The sequence below is a fragment of the Onychostoma macrolepis genome, chromosome 10 (assembly GCF_012432095.1).
Source record: "Onychostoma macrolepis isolate SWU-2019 chromosome 10, ASM1243209v1, whole genome shotgun sequence".
Classification (NCBI taxonomy): domain Eukaryota; kingdom Metazoa; phylum Chordata; class Actinopteri; order Cypriniformes; family Cyprinidae; genus Onychostoma; species Onychostoma macrolepis.
This window is the reverse complement of record NC_081164.1, coordinates 2,990,135-3,015,806: the sequence shown is the minus strand read 5'-3', so window position 1 is coordinate 3,015,806 and position 25,672 is coordinate 2,990,135. Positions and strand designations below refer to the sequence as shown.

At 36.7% G+C, this 25,672-nt stretch overlaps 2 protein-coding genes across 2 annotated transcripts in view; one reads left to right on the top strand and one right to left on the bottom strand.

The window, feature by feature from the left end:
• Positions 1-3,217: 3,217 nt before the first annotated feature.
• Positions 3,218-10,943, top strand: LOC131548514 (thymic stromal cotransporter homolog). The gene is made up of 4 exons (XM_058789847.1): positions 3,218-4,524; positions 6,323-6,406; positions 9,946-10,102; positions 10,192-10,943. The coding sequence occupies exons 1-4, from the start codon at positions 3,546-3,548 to the stop codon at positions 10,247-10,249; spliced, it is 1,278 nt and encodes a 425-aa protein (XP_058645830.1). The 5' UTR covers positions 3,218-3,545; the 3' UTR covers positions 10,250-10,943.
• Positions 10,891-25,672, bottom strand: part of snx30 (sorting nexin family member 30) — a 26,849-nt gene continuing 12,067 nt past the window's right edge. The window contains exons 6-9 of the mRNA XM_058789846.1: positions 23,413-23,612; positions 19,799-19,885; positions 18,717-18,869; positions 10,891-14,363 (exon numbers count right to left, since the gene is read on the bottom strand). Coding sequence (XP_058645829.1) covers positions 14,292-14,363; positions 18,717-18,869; positions 19,799-19,885; positions 23,413-23,612 — 512 coding nt within the window. The 3' untranslated portion in view covers positions 10,891-14,291. The remainder of the gene's footprint in view (positions 14,364-18,716; positions 18,870-19,798; positions 19,886-23,412; positions 23,613-25,672) is intronic.

Here is a 25,672-nt window from a genome sequence, read left to right as displayed (position 1 = left end):
AAATCTGTCAATTTGACAAATGTAATGCCAAAAGAGTTTAAAGGGTTCACCCAAAAAAAAAAAAAAGTTTGATGAGTTTACTCACCCTTAGACCATCAAAGATGTAGATGAGTTTGTTTCTTCATCAGATTTGGAGAACTGTATAGCATTGCATCACTTGCTCACCAATGGATCCTCTGCAGTGAATGGGTGCCGTCAGAATAAAAGTCCAAACAGCTGATAAAAACATCACAATAATTCACAAAAATGGTACAAAAGCTGTCATTGGAGCTGCACATACCAGTACCTAAAAGGAACAAAAATATACCTTTTGAAAAGCAGTGGTGGAGGTAACGAATTACAACTACTCACGTTACTGTAATTGAGAAGTTTTTTCGGGTACTTGTACTTTTTTGAGTATATTTTTAAAGCTGTACTTTTACTTGTACTTAAGTACAAATTAAGCAAAATAATCTACTTCATTACTTTTAAAATCATAGTTCGTTACTGAGTACGCCCACAATTTGAATTGATATTCAAACCTTTCACGAAACTTCAGTAGCCAATAAAGATATCCGATAGTAAACGGACCAATAAAAGCCCTGATATCTGAACCGAGTCCCGGGAAAAGCCGCCGCTGCAGCAGGTGAAGAGCAGCTGATCGGACAGTGAGGGAGCACAGCGTCATTTGTGGACTCAAAGTTTGGAGAAACAAACTACATGGTAGCGTTATCATAAATATCTATATTTTGTTATCGATATTTAACTATCTGACACGGTTCCATTACTCATTCTCCACAGTATCTACCGTATATACACCGATACACATCCTCTCAGACAGCGAGTTTGACAGCATCAGAATATCCGCGCGGGATAGTTTTAATCATTTCCACGCAAATGTGGCGAGCGCTTTATTGTAACATGAGAACAGTCATGTAGTCACAGAAAACTGGATGCGAGCTTTCAAATAGGCCTAATTTATACAAATGAACTGCTTGTCCTCTCACTCCGATATTGTGCGCAGACTGTGTGCTATCGCGATCTCTCCGTGCTTTTAAAGTAGAAATTATTTCTCTTTGCTCCTAGATTAAACTTTGTCGAAAGTTATCAACCATTCAGAATAGATCCACGCCTGACCGATGGAAATGCTACTGGAAATGTTATTGTCTGTACGTGAAATGCACCAGAAAGTCTTCCAACAATCAAAGATGGACCTTTACAATGTAAGTTTATGCTAGAAATGTTTTGGAATGGGCTATTTGTCTGATTTATACATATAAATATCCTAGTCTGTCTAACTGCATCACTACATTGTACAGACATTATAGTTCAAAGCCATCTGATGCTCCATTTATCTAGCCTAAATAAATAGACCTAAAATATATGGCTCTTAAATCACTGCTAATAAAAATGTAATGTTGTCATATTTCGAATAACTCAACTGAATTGAGGTCATTTGTTTTATAATTTTATTATTGACTGTACTTGTAATTTTTTTTTGAAATTCAATTCAGTTTGAAATCAAATTTGAAATCAAGCGTCCTTGTGTTGTAAGCTTTTGCAACAAAGTTACGCTATTTTAAAGACACAAATACACAGAATGAGCAAATGTTTAAGATTTACATTTTAGTAATGGTAATTGATCAATATTTATATGTATGTACATGAAGGCCTATATTAAAAGCTGTTCATCATATAAAGCGAATGTGTCTTTTTAGAAGACTTTGAAACCAGTTTCAAAGCTTGAAATAATGATTGCCTTGAAAAAATGGATGGACAATTTTTTTTTTTTTAAATATTAAAATATCTATATGGCAGTATACAGTATGTTGTAGTTTTGCCAATGGTATTGAAAATGATTAGTTGTCATGAAACAACTTTTTAATGCACATTACTAGTCTTGTGGTGAACAATTTAACCGTGCAATACACTGGGAAAAAAATTGTCTGCAGTCGTAATCTTTAATAAAAAACTGAAAAATTTGCTTCCACTCTGGAATGGCGTTCTCGCTCTGATAACGTCAGTTTGAAGGCTTGGGGAGAATCCTCTTGTTAAGTCGTGACGTAAGGACTGCTGTTTCCGGGTCCATGCCTCTACTTATTTCACTTGAGAATACCATCTCAACAACCATTTATGAGCACTATTTAATTAACATTACATATTTAAGCTAAGCATTTAAAAATTTGCTGTGCACACTACAGTCTCCGTGCTCACAGTGTCCCAGACACTAATATTTTAGCTGAATCACTGTCTGGCCTTCTGGGATTTCAGTATGGAAATACAGGTTAGGATTATAATTTTTCAGTATTACATGACATCGTGTGTGTATATTAGCACAGTTTGGTGTTTTTTGGGGGTGTCTGGCAGAGCGTTAGGACCCAGAATTGGTGAAGCGTGATGTCAGACGTAACAAACAGATATTCTTAGCCACTCTTATCCAACCGTGAATCTGCTCTGAGCAAGAGGTGGAGTATTCAATATCCAATATTTAATTTCAGTCAATAAGATAAAAGTGGATTTTGTTCTAAGTAGCTATTATCCAGATAGATCTTTGATATGAATGAATATTTTTTTTTTTTCATTAAATATCACCAGCTAAAAAGTAACTAGTACTCTGAGTAGTTTTTGAGACGAGTACTTTGTACTTTTACTTAAGTACTGTTTTGGCACCAGTACTTTTACTTGTAATTGAGTATTATTTCAGCAATGTAACAGTACTTGTACTTGAGTACAAATTTTCAGTACTCTTTCCACCACTGTTGAAAAGTTACTGCCTCAGCGACAGCTTTTGTAGCATTTGTTTCTGAGTGTGTATCCATAATATGCTTTCTCCAGTGAAATCACAAGAAAAATGCATTCGAGTTTTGTTAAATGAACAGGTTGTAAAAAGGTGTGGAATTATGCCAAATATTATAACGTTCATTCAAAAAGAGAGTAATTTGGAATATTTGGTTATGGCTGAATGGTCAAACTATGTGGTATTTTCAATACTTAAAAAGAATGGGAAAGTTACAAGACTTTTGTCCTTGAAGCTTCACTTCAGAAAAAGTGCCTACATTCTTCTTCTTTTTTTTTCATTAAAAAGAAACGATATGAGGGTGAGTAGATCTTTATTATTATCATTATTATTTTAGGTGATCTATTTGTTTAAGAAAAATTTCCTCATGACCATGAGATCATTGCCAGCTCTTCCACTTGAGATCTTGTTTGACTGGTTTACACAAACCAGCAGGTATTGCATCACATGGGGATGCAATGAGGATTCGTTTTTCTTTAAGAAATATGTTTTGATATGCTTTGCAGTAAACACCTTTCCTTTTCTTGGAATTTTAATCGAATATAATTAAGTTTATATAAAACAAACCTATGGTGTCCTATATGACATTACTGTTTAAAAAGTAAAGTGAACGTGTTTGTGTCAGGGTGAAACATGACTAACCACCGAAAGTATTTCAGTGTACAACTTCCCCATAACAGAATGACGCGATGGACTTCACCCAGAGGGTTTGAGCTTCTGTGAAGCATCGACTCGGATCAAAGAAGGATTTGTTTGCTTTTATTGTTTTATGGCGGTTATGATGTCCTGTCGTGAATACATCGCGCCTCTAGTGTTCTGTGCCCAGGTGGCCAGCTCGTTTTTTGACACCGCTCTCCAAATGCTGGTTAAAGAACGATGCGCAAACCCCGACAGCGACACCGAGCAGAAAGCCATCACCAACTTCAACATGACCTTCAACATGGTGCTCAAATTCATGCCGATTGTGCCAGCGATCATTCTGGCTAAGGTTGGAGACAAAGGTTACAGGAAAGTGCCGATAGTGGTTCCTCTGGTTGGATATTTTCTGTCCAGAGGTTTGCTCTTGCTGGATATCGTGATGGAATGGCCTCTCCAGGTGCTGTACGCGGTGCCGGTGATCCACGGACTGTGCGGCGGGTACGCGTCGTACTGGGCAGGTGTGATGGCGCTGGTGTCGGTGTGCTCAGGTGCGGAAGAGCGGTCTGTGCGCATCATGAGGACGGAGCTGGTGTACGGAATCGCCGGTTTCATTGGTAGTTTGGCTTCTGGTCACTTATTTAACCTCTATACCGTAGATCTCAAACAAGGAGCAATTTTATCTAGTTTTAGCGTGCTACTGTACTTCCTCTGCCTGCTCTACGCGGCATTTTTCCTGCAAGTCGATGTCTCCGAGCTTGGAGACAGGCAGGAGAGACGGGAAAGTGTTGGGATCATAAACCACGAAGCCCGCGATAAAATAAACATCGCTTTGCTGTTCGTCGGTGGGATTTTGTATGATATAGCAGTGGCTGGAGGAATGGAGATGTTGGCAGCTTATGTGCTCAAAGACCCCCTCAACTGGGGCGCAACTGAGGTGGGTTATGGAAACGCGGCGGGATCGCTTCTCTTCATCACCAGTTTTGTGGGTGTGAAGATTTTCACAAGATGTTCTGTTAGAGATGAGAGCATGGTCATGATCGGCATGGTGTCTTTCGCAGCTGGGATTTATTCCATGGCTTTCGTGACCACAACTCCGATGTACTATTTGGGTAAGTTATAACCAAAAACCAAATAATCTGTTTTAGCTACTTAACCCATTTAATCCCAATTTTTTTCTCGGACATGAAAATATCAAAATGATGTGTCATTAGTGACTCCTTTAAATAATCAATATATATATATAAAAGTTTGGGTTTTATGGTTGGTCACAATTGTGACCGGTGGGATAATGTGTATACTGAAATTAAATTATTTCTGCAGTCATCAAAATTCTTACATATCTCAGCCTATTTATTAAACCATTTTAAACTGTTTCATCACATTCTGTGGTTACTATTATATATTTTTTTTTAAAAAACCTTATACAACACTGAATAGGTATACTAAGATACAAAAAAAAAAAAAAAAAAAGTTATTATACCACCGGTCACTATTGTTGCCATCAAGATATTTACTCATTCTACGACCACACTCAACAAAACTGAATAATTGTGAATTCATATATTAATACTAGACACCTTAATGTGTACCAATACCTTAAAGATAATGTGTATCTTTGTCCTATCTTAATGTTAACATACATTACTAGCCTTTTGTTTTGGAGCTTTGATGCAGCCATCATCTTCTCAAGGTGCAAACAGGAAATAAACTGCTCTGGTCATGTGACAATTTGCACTTAACATGTGAAACTGCACATATTTAATTGAGACCCTTTATTTTTTCCATATTTGCTGAAAATGCACTAAAACACCAGTCAGTAACATTTTTAGAGCTTTATAAATGAAAAACTTTTTTACGGTCACATTGTGACCAGTGGGATTAAATTGCTTATTTGAATTTAAGGGTTATTCATGTACCCTTAAATCTACCTTTAATGTATTAAATATGACCATTATCTGGCTAAATATTAATCAGACCCTGTTGGCTTACATCAATGAACGCAATAAGGGTCAGATAAGGTAGAATATCTGGTAACGATGCATGCTCAGGTGTTATGGCGCATGCATGTATGTATGTATGTATGTGTATATATGTGTACACATACACACACACACACACACACACACATGGCTTATATTAGCATTATAAAACATTATGAGAAATAATGTACTTTATGTTTGGCTGTACCTGAGTGACTTTTCTAACCAGTGTTGGGGAAAGTTACTTGCTTTACAATACTGTATTATGTTATTTATTTTTATGGAAAGTAATGTGTTACTTTACTTTTGCATTACATTTAAAATCCGAGCTGGGCTCACTTGTTTGTTTTTAATATAAAAAACTTCTATTTTGGCAAGTGTAAAAGCCCTTTCACACAAAAAGTGAAATGAATAAGCCTCAGGTTTCACATTAATACAGTGGAGAGCGCAGCTCAAGCAAACAGTTGTGTTGCAATTCTGGATTACAATGAAGAATCGGACGCAGGAGAAGAGAGAATGTTTAACACTCTTCAGTTACAAATGTTATGATTAAGTAATTCTTGCTAATTAATTATGGTTGAATTGGATCAATGAAGAGCTGCCAGTCAATAAATGGGACAACAAAATAACTGGTGTTACTTATTTGAAAAAGTAACTCAGATAATTTATTTGTAAATTTAAAAGTAATGTTACTTTACTAGTTAAAAAGTAATCTGATTATGTAACTTGCGTTACTTGCATTACCCCCAACACTGTTTCTAACTATAGTAACAAATGAGCATTTCAACTGAATGTAAACCAGTGCATAGTTCCTCAAAGGAAGAATTTACATGGAGTCAGCATAAGGTGTGAAAAATGTTCAATAAATCACTTTACAGATGTATTGGTATTCTCCTCTGATCTGAGGTTTTGTTCTTGTCTCCTTTAGCTCGCTCTATCACTCTGTTTGCTCTGATTCCAATGCCCACCATTCGCTCACTGCTGTCCAAACAGGTCAAGGGAACCTCGTATGGTAGGTGTCAGTTCTTTATTCTCTCAGTGCCCTAAACAAGTTGTGTGTCTGCATATGGTGCTGCCAAAAACATTTTATAGAACACTAAAATTTCCTCAAAAGTAAACTTAGACTTCACTTGACTTTTACCCAATTTGCATGTTAGCTCATGCAGCTGTGCTGTGAAGCATATAAGTATCTGGTGTATACTGTATATTCAGAAGTTGAAGTGCGAACAAAACAAAGAGAGAAATGAAACAACGTGCCAGTGTAGTTATGGGTGGAGGCCGCATAAATATTTATGCTTTTGTGTGGTAACAAAAAGTAGCTTTATAGGCAAGTGAAAAAATTATTAAGTTTCTTACCTGTGGTGCATTTCCCAAAAGTAGCTATGGTCACAAGTTCCATCATTACCAACAGAGTTCAATGGAACTTGCAACCCTGGTTAGCACCTAACGATGCTTTTGGGAAACACACTCCTGGTTGTTTTCTGGTTTTCGTTGATTTGTTGTCAGTGCTTAATTACCGGTGTTCTTGGCTGACCTAGCTGGTGATACTGTTGTCAATCCCAGTTGTACAGTTAATTGTTTATGGTCAATTGATGGGCTGGCTGAGGTGACAAGGTGTTAGAATATGATTTATCAGAAAGGCAAGGGGCCAAGTACCGAACCCTGAGGCACTCCAGTGGATAGCAGATGCTACTTAAACACTTCCTCTCTTGAAGATACCTTGTTGAATCTGCACGTGTGGTAGGACTCAGGCCAGCAAAGTGTAGTTTAAATAATTCCCGGTTCAGAGAGAGTGGACAGGTGAATTTTTAGCCCTTACTACAATGCATGTCTGTGCTTTTATTCGAGTATGTGTTAGTTTGTGCTAGTATTTGAGGCTGTGCACTTTACCTTATCAACAGCACACAGCTAGTGACAAGCTATGGAAGTCAAAGCAGATTCGAGCATTTGTAAAGAATAAGTTATTTTGAAGAAAAGACAGGCTGACAGGTGTAAAAGCAGTAATTTAGTACGGTCACACTCTGAACACTAACTGTAATGTAGCATTGAGATAAATGAAACTACTACTAAGCCTATAAAAATGTGTTTACATATATATATATTTGTGGCGAGCGGTGACTTTTTTAACCCGGGTATGCTGAGTGGTAAGACCCCTCCCCCTATCGGCTTTTAGGACACTCAAAAGGGATCACAGATGACAAATAAGAAACACCGTGGCAGGTGTCGATGCACATTTCCGACCTTATTTTTAAATTAAATTAATCTCCAATGCTTCTTCCATCGTTTCAGGTTTATCCATTGTTATATATATTTCCAAGTAAAAACCACCAAATAGCGTTTACACGTAGTTACGTTATGATACGTAATATTATATATGTCTCTCTGCATCAGCTAAATTATTTTTTTTATTCCCAGTGAATAGGAGTTAAAACTCCCACCCGGGTGACACTACTCCAATAACAGACCAAGCAAAATACACAAAAATAATATCTTTAAAATATTGCCAAGTAATGCTGCAACCTTGCAAGCAATAATAAAATGAGACACAAGCATAAAACAAAGGGAACAATAACATTTTTAATGTTCAAAATGTTCAGAGGATTTATGTTTCTTTCTTTTCCTGATGTTTGTTATTATTAAAATTTTATATAGCCCACGTTTTTATAAGCATTTTTTTTTTTTCAATTTACAGCTTAGGTATGTTGACAGTAAGGTATATCTTCAACATACCTTGTCTATGACCAAAAATGTAAGAAGATATGTTTTCAGTGGACTTTTAAAATTTGCTTTGGTTGAGAAAACATAAAACTGCATTAAAAGGGCTTGGGCGTGCGCTTTGCGGACAGCTTACCTCGTTCATGAAATCAGCCGCATGCGAGCAAACCAATGAGAACGCGCTACAATCCTGAAGTCATAGTGATAGAGCAGATGCGAGAAAGCTGTGGAGAATCTGCTCGCCCGGAAGCAACTGCAACTTGTAGATTTAAAGAGAATTACTGCCATTTGGCAAATAAATAATTTTTCGTACTTATTCCCAGTGATGGGAATAACGCGTTATAAATAAACGGCGTTACTAACGGCGTTATTTTTTTCAGTAACGAGTAATCAAACGAATTACTGTTTCCCCCGTTACAACGCCGTTACCGTTACTGACAATAAAATGTGGCGTTACTATTACATTATTAGAATTTAATTTTTCAGTTCATCTGAATGGATGCGCAGTGTAGCTGTATTTGACGTACCATAAACTCTAGTGTGAAGAGCACGACTCGCCGTCGCTTTCTCTCACATACACGCGCGCAAACAAAGATACAGAGCAAGAGAGTCTTTCATAACATGCAGAATTGACGCGCTACATGTAAGCGATATTCTTTGTTGTATTTTCCTGTCAAAATAACGGAGTTCCTTTGGAATTATTCAGCTTTTAAGAAGTGCCGGTTTCTCTGGTAGTGGGCGGAGCTAATGCGCAAACGACAATCTCATTGGCTGGCGCAGGCGCTCACCTATTATCATCACTGTTTTGATTTCAGCAAATCAATTCGAGCGAACGCAGACAACGTGATTAATATTCATGAACCCAGCAGCTCATTAATCCTTAGTGCGTTTTATATTGATGACAAATATGCATTCATACTTGGTTATTCTAATTACTAAAGTTCTATCATCATATAATATTAAATGATCATAATATTATATTATAATGCTTGACTGACTGATACTAAGTGTTAGTAGATAAATAGTGTAGATTAATGTACAATGTTTTATAATAATAATTTATTCTTTTTAGTGTCCATTTCATTAATTTAACATATTTAATATTGGGGGCATCCAAAGTTATTTGACATTTGAATTTTTTTTTTTTAAGTAACGCAATAGTTACTTTCCCTGGTAATTAGTTACTTTTATAATTATGTAACTCAGTTACTAACTCAGTTACTATTTGTGAGAAGTAACTAGTAACTATAACTAATTACTTTCTTAAAGTAACGTGCCCAACACTGCTTATTCCTAACTCTTTAAGCTTTAAGTTACATTTCAAATGACAAGGGATCAACTTATAATCATGTTTATATGAATTATCCTATGAACTTATCTTCTCAAATGGCCTGGGTATGCAGAGCATTTGCAGCTTATATGGACGGAACGCCACTGATATATATGTATAATATATATGTATAATATTTATAATATATATATATATATATATATATATATATATATATATATATATATATATATATATACAGCATAATATTTCAGTGTAAGTGTGTATCGCATCAGCCATCTACTGGAGTGCCTCAGGGTTCAGTGCTTGGCCCGCTACTCTTCTGATACCATACCCACAGGCCACATGAACCAAACCCGGTCTGACCCTGTTGGCACTGACACTGTGTAACTCCTATGTAGTAGAGCTGAAATATAAAGGTATAATTGTGGTAGTGACAGGATGCCAAGCTGAACAAGCAACCTTTGGTTAAGAACTCTGTAGTTTGATGAAGCACATCTTTTGTCATTTTCATGATTAGCTTTTTTCATGATTTCCTTCCATAGGCATTACCTTTGTCATGCTCCAGTTGTCCTTCAAACTTGCAAGCTTGGTCACCACACCCATCTACACTGAGATCTATCAGGCTACACTTGACACATTCCCAGGCTTTGTCTTCATACTGTCCAGCATCTTTACTGTTCTTTCTATGATACCCATTAGGTAAGGACACCTTTGATAATATTCCATTCACCATTGAATTCTGAGAAAAAGTTACTCTTAAAACATTTTTATTGTTTTTTTATGTCTAGCATTGTAGGATGCCGCTCTGCAAGACATGATGGATATGAGAGAATTCAAGGGAACTGACATCATCAGCCACACCAAAGACACAAAGTGTCACAAATGGACAAGTTATTGAAATATGTTTGCGTAATAAATGATTTGAAGGTTTACACTGGAGTTACACACAAAAGAAGATATTCTATCATTCAGTTGACTAGAAGTTGGCTTGAATGGATACTGTTATCTTATTAAATGACTTATTAATGACTTATTAAATGTTATCTACTGGAATAGATAATGTTACTTCCTGTTGCACTGTGGATAAACTTTGCATTATTGGTAATGCAGTCCGTGTAGCATCATAATTGCAATGGTTTTTACACGTCTTTGTATGAAATCTTTAGTTTTTAGATATTTTGATAGCAGTTTACAAAAAAAATTCCATTTGTTAACATTAATTGACTACAATACTAAATATGAACTCACAGTAGATAATACTTTGAAAGTATAATATTCTTAATGTTAATTCACTAGTACATTATTATTGTATCTGTTAATATTATTTAATGGACCTGAACTGACAATGGTCAGTTTTATTTTTATTAACCAGCATACACAAAAACTTTAATATATGTACTGTTCATTTTAGTTAATTAACTAATGTAACCTTCTTGTAATGTGTCAGCAATATTTCTGTATGCACTGTCTATTTGAAATGGATGACATCTTTTATCAGATTTTTATTGTACAGATTTTGCAATAAATCAAGTTATTTGTACATTTGTGTATGGTGCGTTCATCTTAAACATACTTTTTTTTTTTACACAAAGTATACAGGAAATACAATTATTATACAACTAATCATCATTCTATGTGGCAGGCCGTAAGTCTATATAGTTTTTAGTTCTTCTTGTGCAAAGGCACAAAAATACATTAAAGAAAAAATACATCTTATTAGTATATTCTAATTATTTTTATGGCAATGGTCCAGTATTAAAATCATTTGAGGTAAAGAGTAACAGCATCAAACACTGTACAAGTTATTCTTCCTTTTAAAGCCCAGAATTTATATCCTATCAATTTAATGATAAACAATTTATGCTAAAAGGAAGCCAAATGAGCTTTAAAAAACATGATGTATATAAAACATACAAAGGGAATAAACTTTTAATAAACTGCAAGTGATTCTCCTCAAATGCTTTAGTTTAATTTGTTGATTTATACCTCACACACACCTGCTGGACTGATCTGTAAGTAAACATATTACACACTCATGCTACAGTTGTTTAAAGTTTGACAACAACAAAAATTTTTTTTAACCATTAAGTACGTAAAATAACACATTAATGGATCACAATTATTGCAGATTCTGCAGGCAGTCATTTGAAAGTCATATATTCACTTTACATTTAACCTGTTCTTGTAAAAAACTGAATTTAATAATATCCAGTATAAACTGTATTTTATATCATAATGTACACCATGCATTAAAGCAACAAGTCATATAGCTGCCTTTGTAACAAATCGATCAAATCATCTTAAAAATTAATGGAGACAAAAGTATAAGGCTGACTGGATTTGATGAGTTAAACTTCAGGCCATGTCTCTTCACTAGATCACATTAAAAAAAATTATAATAATTTTAAAAAAAGATCACACCTAGACATCTAGAAAAGAGCCTATGCTTCCAGACAGAACATTTGTATTCTGGAGGCTCTGTTTTCTTAAAGAAAAGGCAATGACTGCAGTAACAGCATTTACCAGCAGGCGGCATGTTTCCAATCTGTGTGCTGCAGCTCTGCTCAAACACTGGAGGGCCAGATCTGATAAAACATACTTTCTGACTGGTCTTTGCTACATTTCTATGTAATTGCAACATTGATGGAGAACTGACTTAAAATGTCCAAAAAATGATGCAAACTGTGATCTCGAAATGACAGAACTGTGAGAGATGACAAACTTCTCTGTTCATTAAGTCTGCTTTAACTTGAAGAGAACTACCCCACAACAGGCAGAACTGTTATGTAATATAATATATACCAGCCAATTGATTTGTTTCTTTTTTTTTTAATGTGATTCATTCTATGGTAGTGGTGAATCTCACCAAATGTCTGGTTATTTAATATAAAGTGGAAAAAAACATACAGAAAATGAAGCCTAATTTTCAAGACCATTTTCATTAGTGTCCATAATAAAGCAATTCAACTTTTTTTTTTTTTTTTTTACTGAAAAACAGACGTATTGAACTCTAATGCAATATGTCTATAATACAATTTTAAATCATATCAAATATACATAAAATTTATACATATATATATATATACACACACATATATATATATATATATATATATATATGCACTTTACATATCCTTAATTGGAAATAAAGTTACAAAAATCATAATAATTATAACAAATCATTAGAAAATAATCCAAAAATGACAATTCTGTCTATTTACATGTCTGGGTGAAATATCCCTTTAATAGACCTGAAATAGGCTTCATTTCCTTTATGAAAAATATCATTTTGATCAGGGGCTGAAACAAAGGCAAGGCATTTCTACAGTTTTTGTGAGAAACACATGAAAACACGTTCAGTAACACTTTGCATCAAGAATGTTGCAAAGAAAACAACATAGAAAGTGGTTGGTTTGGCATCTGTAATTCTATAATGTCAGTGCTGAATATTACTATTCAAACGTTTGGGGTCACAAATTAATACTTTTATTCAGCAAAGAGGCATTAAATCGATCAAAAGTGACAGTAAAGACATTTATAAAGTCACAAAATATTTCTCTTTCAAATGAATGCTGTTCTTTTGAACTTTCTATTCATTAAAGAATGCTGAAAAATAAAATGCATGACAGTTCCCACAAAAATAAGCAGCAGCACAATGGTTTTCAACATTGATAATAATCAGAAATGTTTCTTGAGCAGCAAATCAGCATATTAGAATGATTTATGAAGGATCATGCAACACTGAAGACTGGAGTAATGATGCTAAAAATTCAGCTTTGATCACAGAAAAAAAAATTAAAAATTGCAATATATTCACATAGAAAGCGGTTATTTTAAATTGCAATAATATTTCACTGTTTTTACTGTATTTTTGATCAAATAAATGCAGCCTTAGTGAGACTTCTTTAAAAAAAAAAAAAGGTTTTTAGAAATAAACTCGCCGACCCCAAACTTTTAAACAGTAACATATCACTATCCTGCACTGCAGTTCTGCCTGATGCAACAGCTGCCAAAAACATTTGCCATAATGCATTTACTAAAAGCTTTGAATTTCAGAAAGTACGTATATTATTGGAGATTAACCGCTCTCCATTATTATCCCAGAGTTTCACAGGAAACGTCCCTCATTACATTCACCTCACATTAGACTAGATGACCCAACCACAGATCCTGCCCCATTAAGACAAGTACAAATCATTATGACACATCTTTCGTCATAAATATTTAATGAGGTCAAGTATGGCTGGGAGAACATCCTTAATTTTAACGCAACAGCTTAGTTTAGAGTAGAACGAGGGAACAGCCGATCCAGGCAAGGGTTTTGTGGTGCCAGTGTCCAGGAAATATCAAACTTCAGTTCCACATCTTTGGCAAGAGGAATGTTGGCAAACCTTCCGCGGGACTCTTCATGAACGTAAACCAAAAAGCAAAACACTGACGTCTCGGTTCCCTTCAACGGATCAGCATCAAAAGACAAGCATTTACAAAAGGATAGCTGATGTTTGCCACTCACTAAAAACTACAAATTTGTTGACGTCACCAAAAACGTCCTTCCCTCTCTCATCCTCATGATCGTTTTTCGGTTTCCCAAAGCGTTTACAGTTTCTTCTGCAGTTCCAGTCTGAGCTTGAAAAGAGGAAACTACAAATTCTCCTTCCACAAAAAAAAAAAACAGAGAGAGAGAGAGAGAGAGAGAGAGAGAGAGAGAAGTGGTTGGATGGATGGGCTTTAACAAATAAAGACACTTTACAAAATGGATTCTCGGAGCTCGTCTGCTCCAGCAGCGTCCCGTCCCGTGAAAACTCTGCTCGTGCCGGACAGGTCCGAGGACAGCCTGGGTCACGAGCTCTGGACCTCGCCGGTGGCCAGGAGAACGTCTGAAACATGCTCAGTTCGTTTCGCCTTTTGCTTCCTGTTTGTCTTGTAACAGTGGAATGAGGGACTCCCACGCTGCAAGGCACTGTGGGGCAGAAGCAACAGCAGAAAGTCAAGGTCAAAGCCAGCTTCTCCTCAGACAACTGTTTTGACTAGACGCTCACTTTTACAGGGTTAGATTTCCTAAACTATCTACACTGAACAAAATTATAAACGCAACACTTTTGTTTTTGCCCCCATTTTTCATGAGCTGAACTCAAAGATCGAAGACTTTTTCTATGTACACAAAAGGCCTATTTCTCTCAAATATTGTTCACAAATCTGTCTAAATCTGTGTTAGTGAGCACTTCTCCTTTGCCGAGATAATCCATCCACCTCACAGGTGTGGCATATCAAGATGCTGATTAGACAGCATGATTATTGCACAGGTGTGCCTTAGGCTGGCCACAATAAAAGGCCACTCTAAAATGTGCAGTTTTATCACACAGCACAATGCTACAGATGTCGCAAGTTTTGAGGGAGTGTGCAATTGACATGCTGACTGCAGGAATGTCCACCAGAGCTGTTGCCTGTGAATTGAATGTTTCATTTCTCTACCATAAGCCGTCTCCAAAGGCGTTTCAGAGAATTTGGCAGTACATCCAACCGGCCTCACAACCGCAGACCACGTGTAACCACACCAGCCCAGGACCTCCACATCCAGCATCTTCACCTCCAAGATCGTCTGAGACCAGCCACCCGGACAGCTGCTGCAACAATCGGTTTGCATAACCAAAGAATTTCTGCACAAACTGTCAGAAACCGTTTCAGGGAAGCTCATCTGCATGCTCGTCATCCTCATCGGGGTCTCGACCTGACTGCAGTTCGTCGTCGTAACCGACTTGAGTGGGCAAATGCTCACATTCGATGGCGTCTGGCACTTTGGAGAGGTGTTCTCTTCACGGATGAATCCCGGTTTTCACTGTACAGGGCAGATGGCAGACAGCGTGTATGGCGTCGTGTGGGTGAGCGGTTTGCTGATGTCAATGTTGTGGATCGAGTGGCCCATGGTGGCGGTGGGGTTATGGTATGGGCAGGTGTATGTTATGGACAACGAACACAGGTGCATTTTATAGATGGCATTTTGAATGCACAGAAATACCGTGACGAGATCCTGAGGCCCATTGTTGTGCCATTCGTCCACGACCATCACCTCATGTTGCTGCATGATAATGCACGGCCCCATGTTACGAGGATCTGTACACAATTCCTGGAAGCTGAAAACATCCCAGTTCTTGCATGGCCAGCATACTCACCGGACATGTCACCCATTGAGCATGTTTGGGATGCTCTGGATCGGCGTATAGACCGTTTCATCGGGCGCACGCGCCTGGACCGAAGTTAACTTCCGGTCTGTGTTTGTTTATCGGTCTTGTTAGTCGCGCCAGCTACAAACACAGTTAAAGTTAAAGTGATGAGTAATGAAGTTGGGCTTAGGTTGTTGTGCTGTGGGATGTGTTTCACATACATTTATTTATTTGTGGCGACCCGCCACGGTATCAAAACGGACCGATTTTCCAAATGGCTTCGTTGAATAAACATGAGCACGTAACGCACGTTTAAAAATCAAAACGAGGCGTGGGTGTTTTATATCACTGTATTTCTGAAGGACAACTGTCTTTAGAAAATGTTCGATGTCATTTTCATTTCGTCTAGCAAGTTATATGCCTGATAAAGCAGCGTTTGTAAGCTCAGTGCTGCTTTGTGTAATTTACAGCCCAACAGCCATTTCCGGGGGAACCTCTAGTATTCCCGCTTTAAAGAGATTGAGGTCTCTGCAGAGCAAAAGTGGGTGTTTCTGAATTGCTAGGCATTTTCAAGCTGCTGGGTGTTTCTAAATCATGCAATCAAAATGATCCCCCTGACCTAACCCCACCCCTAAACCTACCGTCACTATGACGTCAGCCAATCAAGTAACATGGTCAAAAAACACTCCGATCTGGTAACTCCCATTACTTTGCTGCAGAGACCTATACTTGGACGGATTTATCAAAAATGCAAATTTATTCAAGTAGTTAATCGCTGCATCTCAGTCTGTCTGATTTACGCAGCAAACATATTTTGCTTGTTATCAAAACATAATCTACTCTAGAGGGACTGTTGTTACTGATTGTATTTGGATGTCTACCGGAAGTTAAGTTAGGGCCACAAAAGCGCGCATGCGCAGTAATGTTTGTTTATGTTGTTGCCGTTGAAACCGTCTATACGACAGCGTGTTCCAGTTCCTGCCAATATCCAGCAACTTCGCACAGCCATTGAAGAGGAGTGGACCAACATTCCACAGGCCACAATCAACAACCTGATCGCAAAACTATGCGAAAGGAGATGTGTTGCACTGCGTGAGGCAAATGGTGGTCACACCAGATACTGACTGGTTTTTCGGAACCCCCCGAACACCCCCAATACAGTAAAACTGCACATTTTAGAGTGGCCTTTTATTGTGGCCAGCCTAAGGCATACCTGTGCAATAATCATGCTGTCTAATCACCTGTGAGGTGGATGGAGTATCTCGGCAAAGGAGAAGTGCTCACTAACACAGATTTAGACAGATTTGTGAACAATATTTGAGCGAAATAGGCCTTTTGTGTACATAGAAAAAGTCTTCGATCTTTGAGGTCAGCTCATGAAAAATGGGGGCAAAAACAAAAGTGTTACGTTTATAAGTTTGTTCAGTGTATTTCATACGGACATGAGTGACGTAGATTTTGCACACTGTGATTTTGCTTTGAGATTTTCTTTACAAAAAACAAGAGCTTTCATTACTTTAATAAATTAATAAATAAATGTAATTTTAATAAATAGCAATTACAGTAACGTTAAAAAATAACTAATCCACTTTTTATTACTATAATAATTAAATTAAAATAATACATTCAACATTTATACATAACATAATTATACAGTTACATTACAGTAGCTTTAATAAATAACATCGATCCAATTCTCATTATCATAACATGAGGAAAATCATTTTTATTGCCAGAATACACATTGTGATGCATATGTAATGTACTTATTTTTTGAAAGACTTTACATACCAGTTTATTTTACAAGATTAATTGCCAATTAAATTTAGCAATTTTGTGTGTGTGTGTATCTGTTTTTCTATTCAGGTGGGGTCTTAAACCTGAATACACACAGACCCATGGGGACTCGTGTCACGGTGGGGACCTAAATTGAGGTCCCCACGGGTAAACAAGCTAATAAATCACACAGAATGAAGTATTTTGAAAATGTAAAAATTCCTGTAAGGGGTAGGTTTAGGGCAATAGAAGTGTGTATGTGTGTGTATGTGTATGTATGTATGTATGTATGTATATGTATGTATATATATATATATATATATATATATATATATATATATATATATATATATATATATATATATATATATATATATATATATATATATATATATATATATATATATATATATATATATATATATATATATATATATATATATATATATATAGAGAGAGAGAGAGAGAGAGAGAGAGAGAGAGAGAGATAGAGATAAAGTTGCCAATGTTCTTTTGCACTATTTATATACCACTATATTATTTATTATTTTGAATTAGCTTTTATTTTTATATTTTCAGATTTAATTTTAATTTGAGTTCTATTTAGCTTTAAAATTCTATTTCATCTGCTTAGCTTTTATTTCAGTTTTAACTTAGCAATTTTGGTAATTATAAACAGTAAACGTATTTTATTTTAATCAATTGCAAAGACAAAAGTTTTTTCATCTATTGTTTATATTTCAATTCCGATTTATTGTAATTAACAGACTTTTTAATAGTTTTAGTTAATAATAACACTGATTGCCACAATGCAAATAATAATTATAAAATGACTTTAAATAGGTTTTACATTATTTCTTTCCTTTTGATTTTGGGGTGTCTTAACAGTTTAAGCAACATACTGACTTCAATACTGAAAAACCTCTGGATATCAATGTGTGAATATACAGTGAAGTAAATAATGAAATAAGTGGGCTCTTCACGTTTGGCAGTGGTGTCTGGAATTTATCTGCACTGTGTCAGTGTTTGACAAAACAGCAGGAATGAAATGTGCGAGAGTTTCTTCAAACAACAGCTGAGCAATTTCAGAGCAAGAGTCACTCCAAGTGCTCTATATACAATTTATATGCTTACATCAATATTACGTCAAACTCAACCCATTTACTTTCCTAAAACACATTTCTGGTTTTACTGAACACAATTCATCAATTTGCATTATTCTGAAGTAAAATGTATGTCTTGGTAGCCGGTCATATTTTGTTCCTGCATCAAAACATAATAGATTGCTCCGCCTCTGAAATGACAGATACAAATTTTCACCTCCAACCACATTAGAAACCACTTTTGACTAATCCAGGTGGAGGAAAGAGGCTGACCTTCTCGTAGTACTGGATGTTTTTGTCAGCCATGCCCGTCAGCAGCTGTCTGAAGTCCTGTCGTTTGTTGTTCTCCCAGCGGTCCCAGTCGGCCTTCAGGTCGGCGTTGAAACACTCCACACGGTCCTGGCACTTCTCCACATCAACGGGCATCTGCAGGACAGAGATGAGACAGAGAACATCCAGACCGACCAGTTAACCAGTTTCCTCCATCATGTGTAACACACTTCAGTATTGGCCAAGATGTAGAGGAGTTTTTGTTTCTTCATGGGAACAGCTTTGGAGAAATGTAACATTGCAACACTGTCTCAGCAATGGATGCTCTGCAGTGAATGGGTGCCGTCAGAATGAGAGTCCAAACAGCTGATAAAAACATCACAATAATCCCCAAGTAATCCACACCACTCCAGTCCATCAGATAACGTCTTGAGAAGACAAAAGCTGCATGTTTTAGCAAACAAATCCAACATTAAGACGTTTTGAACTTCAAATCTTTGCTTTTGGCTGAAATACAAGTCCTTTATCCATAATATTGCTTCCTCCAGTGAAAAAGTGGTCTGGTCTGAATCAAGAGAGAAATCTGCACAGATCAAGCACTGTTTACAAGAAAAACAGACCAAAACAGCTCTAAACAAATATGTGGCTGGATTTTGATGTGAGAGACAACAGCAGATGGATTTTTCACTGGAGGAAGTGTAATGAATCACGGACTTATATTTTGATCAGAAGTTTAAAGTTAAAATGCCTTTATTATGGATTTGTTTCTCACAAACACACAGCTTTTGTCTTCTCAAGATGTTAACAGATGGACTGGAGTGGTGTGGATTATTGTGATGTTTTTATCAGCTGTTTGGACTCTCATTCTGACGGCACCCATTCACTGCAGAGCATGCATTGCTGAGACACTGATGTAATGCTACATTTCTCCAAATCTGATGAAGAAACAAACTCATCTACATCTCGGATGGCCTGAGAATAAGAGTAAATATTCAGCAAGTTTTCATTTGTGGGTGAACTATTCCTTTAATAAAATCAGCCCTAAAAGCCCTACAAATCAGAGTTAGCAAACAAATGTAACTCACCGGTGTCTTTTTGTCCTCCCTGAACACGACTGCCTCCAACTTTGTTTCATACTCAGCCTGAACTTGGTCTCTCTTCTTCAGCACATTCTGACGAACAACAAGAGGTTTGTGAACCGAGGCATTACAGTTCACATCCTCCACTTTCACTAACCAGTCTATGACTGGTTAAAACTAATAGAAAAGCCGTTTTTTATGATGCCTCAAACTAAATGAAGAAATGTGTTCAGTGCGAGTCATGACACAAATATGGAAGCTATTAAAACACTTCTCGTTGCTTCCCAGAAATCCTGGATGTCTCTCTGTAATAATCCCGCAGTGACTTGTGGGTGAAATAAATATTATCATATTCAACGGAAATTCTAAAAACATCAAGTCTTCAATAAACTCCTCAGTTACCCTGCTGAGGGCTGGGAGATATGATTGAAATCTTAGGCTTTTCACAGTGTTATAAATTGAACAAAACCTCACACATCTCTATATCACCACAAAACAAATTAATAACTCAAATTAACAAATTCATAAATAACAAATCAAACTATTATACTACAACTACACAAACTACTATAACCAAACTTACTCAAATACATACAGTACACTCACATAAAGTCATATTTACTATTTATGCTTATTTCATTGCAAAATGTACACTGTATATATACACAGGTGCATCTCAAAAAATTAGAACATCTTGAAAAAGTTCTTTTTATTGTAACATTTCAAAAAGTGAAACTTTCATATATTCTAGATTCATTACATTTCAATTTTTTTTTTTTTAATTTTGATGATTAGAGCTTACAGCTCATGAAAGTCAAAAATCTAATATCTCAAAATATTAGAATATTTACATTTGAATTTCATTAAATGACCATCCCTACAGTATAAATTCTGGGTATCTCTTGTTCTTTGAAACCACAATAATGGGGAAGACTGCTGACTGCTGCAATGGTCCAGAAGACAAAAACTGACACCTTCCACAAAGAGGGTAAGTCACAGAAGGTCATTACTGAAAGGGTGGCTGGTCACAGAGTGCTGTATCAAAGCGTGTTAAATGCAAAGTTGACTGGAAGGAAGAAATTGGGTAGGAAAAGGTGCACAAGCTACAGGGATGACCGCAAGCTTGAGAATACAGTCAAGCAAAGTCGATTCAAACACTTGGGAGAGCTTCACAAGGAGTGGACTGAAGCTGGAGTCAGTGCATCAAGAGTCACCACGCTCAGACGTCTTCAGGAAAAGGGCTACCAAGCCACTTCTGAACCAGAGACAACGTCAGAAGCATCTTAACTGGGCTGTGGAGAAAAAGAACTGGACTGTTGCTCAGTGGTCCAAAGTCCTCTTTTCAGATGAAAGTAAATTTTGAATTTCATTTGGAAATCAAGGTCCCAGAGTCTGAAGGAAGAGTGGAGAGGCACAGAATCCATGTTGCTTGAAGTCCAGTGTGAAGTTTCTGAAGTCAGAGATGATTTGGGTGCCGTGACGTCTGCTGGTGTTGGTCCATTGTGTTTTATCAAGTCCAAAGTCAATGCAGCCATCTACCAAGAGATTTTGGAGCACTTTATGCTTCCATCTGCTGACAAGCTTTATGGAGATGCTGATTTCATTTTCCAGCAGGACTTTAGCACCTGTCCACAGTGACAAAGCCACTTCCAAGTGGTTCACTGACCATGATATTACTGTGTTTGATTGGCCAGCCAACATGCCTGACCTGAACCCAATATGGAATCTATGGGATATTTTCAAGAGAAAGATGAGAAACAGTTGATCCAACAATACAGATGAGCTGAAGGCTCAATAGTGCCTCAGCAGAGCCACAGGCTGATCGCTTCCATGCCACACATCACCGAAGGACCTGCACAGAATACTGCAAGTATTGAGTGCAGAAATGAACATACTTTAAAGAACTTGAACTTTTCTGTTTGGCAAATCCTTTTTTTTTTATTGATCCTAGGAAATATTCTAATATTTTGAGATATTGGATTTTTGACTTTGCCATGAGCTGTAAGCTCTAATCATCAAAATTAAAACAATTTTTTAAAAATGTTTTACTTTACATGTAATGAATCTAGAATATATGAAAATTTCACTTTTTGAAATAAGTTACAATAAAAAAAAATAACTTTTTCACGATGTTCTAATTTTACTTATTTAAACTTATTTTAATTATGTTTGGTAACACTTTAGAATAGGGAAAACTTATTCACTATTAACTACGACTTTTCCCACAAATTCCTAATTTGCTGCGTATTAATTAATAGTTAGTGCGGTAGTTGTTAAGTTTAGGTATTGGGTAGGATTAGGGATGTAGAATAAGGTCATGTAGAATAAAGTATTAATATGTGCTTAATTACTACTAATAAATGGCTAATATTCTAGTAATATGCATGCTAATAAGCAACTAGTTAAGAGACCTTAAAATAAAGTGTTACCTTATTTTTTAATTTAAGCAGTTATGCAACTGAAGTCCTGGCAATCATTTTAGAGAAGTTTTCAAAAAGGAAATATAAAAGGAAATTTGCTGATGGTGTAGATGTGTCAAGCTAAGACCGAGAGGAAGTGATTTTATCTGTTGAGTTTGCATAAGAACGTTTCCTCATAGTGATGCAGCTGTATACTGCAACAATTATTAGTATCTGCATTTTTGCCCTTGTTTTCCAGTATAAATATCTAAGCGCATTTAAAACAAGGTAGATGCACTACTGTTCAAAAGCTTGGGGTCAGAAAGATTTTTCTTCTGCTCATCAAGGCTGCATTTATTTGATCAAAACTACAGCAAAAACAGTAATATTATGAAATATTTTTGCAATTTAAAATAACTATTTTCCATGATAATATACTGTAAGTGTGTAATTTATTGCTGTGATCAAAGCTGAATTTTCAGCATCATTACTCCAGGCTTCAGTGTCACATGATCTTCAGAAATCATTCTAATATGCTGATTTGCATATAAACATTTCTGATTATCAAAATTGAAAACAGCATTTTTTGCATTGAAAAAAGAATATCTTGAATTACGCTCGTTTTTCCTTACCCAAACAGTGTTTTCTTGCTTTAAGATAAACCTTAAAAAATAAGACATGTTTAAAAACAAGAAAAAGCTATTTGCCAGTGGGTTGATAAAAAAAAAAAAAAAAAAAATGAACGCAATTCAAAATACAATTCAAAACAGAAATGGGAAAAGAATTAGGAAACACAGAGTGAAGAGAAAAAACAGTGTTGACAGACACCATGCTGCATCATGCAGTGCCATTACAGTGTTTCATCTTAAAACAGCCACTTCTAATATAAATCAACATCCAAATGACAATATCATGAGACCTTTCTTGTATTATAGTGTAACAACTGAACACTCCAAATTTCACACTCAATAAATTAACATTTGCCTAGTATTGGGAAAATATGCTGTCAGAAATAACTGCAAACCATTACATTCCCTCTGCAAACAGTCAGAAAGGAAGTGAAGCGTTCTGCATATGGTCTGTTTCCCAATGACATAAATTATTTTCCAGCAGACGGATGAGGGAAACTCTGCTGGTCGCTCCATATTAATGCGGAATCTAATTAAAATCACATGGAAAGGGGAAGAAATTACTTAAAAAGCTCAGCTGAGAGCCGCTCACCTTCATGGACTCAATGTACAAGACGTATTCTCTGAGCACCGGGAGAAAGTCTTCGCTCATGTCCTCCGTGAGCTCCTCCAGAGCGCTGGAGCAGTTCGACACGCACCCCGACACCCCCTCCAGAGGATCATGGAGGTCCTCCTCAAAAGATGACCACGAGGAGTAGACCGGCCCGTACTCTCTCAGCTCCATCAGAAACTCTGGCACCCAGAAACAATGAAAAAGAGGACCGTTTTCTACTTTTTTGTAGTATTCATTTTTACCACCACATTCCACTTATAGGCTCAGTTTTAAAACCTATTGAGCTGTCTAGCAGTCTACTTCCTTCACAGGGTTGCAAGGTTTTCACAACAAAACCCGCCCAATTGCTACTCAAAACTAGCCCAATCTCATTTGGAGGGGGGTCCCTCAGTAAAAATCGCATTCTGGGGGGTAAAATACGTGTTTTTTGGAGGAGTTCCCCTGGTAAAATTCAAATTTCAGGGGCTAAATATCATGTTTCTGGGGTCGCTTTTTTTCTGATTATTGTATTTTTGTGATTTTTCAGGATTCGTGATGAATAGAAAGTTCAGAAAAGCATTTACTTTAAATAAAAATATTTTATTTGAAATAGAAATGACTTTACAGTCACTTAATCAATTTAATGCACCCTTGCTGAATTAAAGTATTAACTTCCTTTTAGGGCTGTGCAAATAATCAAATGCGATGATCATGCACATCTAGTCAGTAAAGCCGGTTCTGTGATTAGTAGTTAATCTCCTTCATGTGCTTTCAGATGGAGCGGCATTTAATACACAGAGCCATAGTTCGCAGACAAGCTATGCAATATCGCGTTCAAAATCGCAGATGAATCGCATTCGATTTTGAACGCATATTAAATGCCGCTCCATATAAAAGCACGTGAAGGGGATTAACTACTAATCACAGAACCGGCTTTACTGACTAGATGCGCATGATCATCGCATTCGATTATTTGCACAGCCCTACTTCCTTTTAACAAAAAGATTGAGATGTAGAAGTTCAGTCCATCGAGATCAGACCACAAGTAAAAGCACTGGAGAGCTGATTTATAGTAGAAATTGAAGCATAATTCTAACTGAATGTGACACTGACACTGTTTTTTCCATGTTTTAGGGGCCGTTCACACAGAACACGTCTTTGCGTCTAAAAATGCTCAGGAATGATTTTTTTAAAAGTTCAGCGCAGATTGCCTCCTCCACCATGTTGCTGTCAAACAAAACGGTTGCCATGCCAACTTGCTACTGTAAACAAAAGCTTATAACACTTGCCCCTCCTCCGGGGTCTTCTGATTGGTCCACTGTTTTGGAACTGACATTGATGAGCAATGCTGCATGTAAAAATGTAAATTATTTTAACTTGACACAGCGTCTTAAAACTAGTACACTGGAATGGAAAAACGCGTTCTGAGTGAACGGCCCCGAAAGCTGCTTGCTTTAAAGCAGTCTATAGTATAAAGTGCTTTATTCCATGGTCTGTCTGAATACTGGATTCTGATTGGCTGGCAGGTATGCAGTAAAACCGTTTAATGCACAGGTAGTTCCAAGTCAGTTTAATCACTGTTCCATATTAATGCGCTGCTTTAATTGATGCACACTAACCAACACGCATCACTCGCACACACGGAGAGAGAGAGAGAGAAGAGAGAGTGTTCGAAGATCGCAGATTACGCTGCACACACACAATCTTGTCAACGCTTCCCAGTAATTATTATTAATAAAACAGCCTAGATACTAGATCGCTACATTATATTCCCCAGCAACGAGGTGTAAAATCGCTGTTTTTGAAGTAATTGTTTGTAGTAGAGAGACGCACAGACGCAGCAAGCAAGTACACACAACTGCCATCTCTCTCGATAATTAATTGAAATACATGCAATAATTCATTCAAATAAATGTGGACTTAACGCCTTAATTTCATATCTGTGTCTGACTTGAAGCAGGCAGAATGCTAGAGCTAAGGTGCAGTAACTGACGAAAATAACTGTCATTTTTACCCATCCGGTCAAATATTGCGCTGCAAAGAGCAATACTAGTTTTAACTTGTCAATAACTTGGCAAATGACCATGGAATAAGCGGGATAATCAACGGTTGCGTGCATTAAAGGATTTTAAATGCACTTCGCGTCGGGTGGTTCTTTGCCTCCACGTTGTGCATTTCGAATCCTTTAATGCACGGCTAGCCGTTGATTATCCCTTACTTATAAATACATGTGATGTGACTTCGCTTGAGTGCTGAACTG

Bases quoted from the DNA above. Each gene is read 5' to 3' on its own strand.
- LOC131548514 (XM_058789847.1), top strand. From the start codon at position 3,546: ATGGCGGTTATGATGTCCTGTCGTGAATACATCGCGCCTCTAGTGTTC. The intron at 6,407-9,945 runs GTAGGTGTCAGT...TTCCTTCCATAG, and splicing joins GGTCAAGGGAACCTCGTATG to GCATTACCTTTGTCATGCTC. The intron at 10,103-10,191 runs GTAAGGACACCT...TTTTATGTCTAG, and splicing joins CTTTCTATGATACCCATTAG to CATTGTAGGATGCCGCTCTG.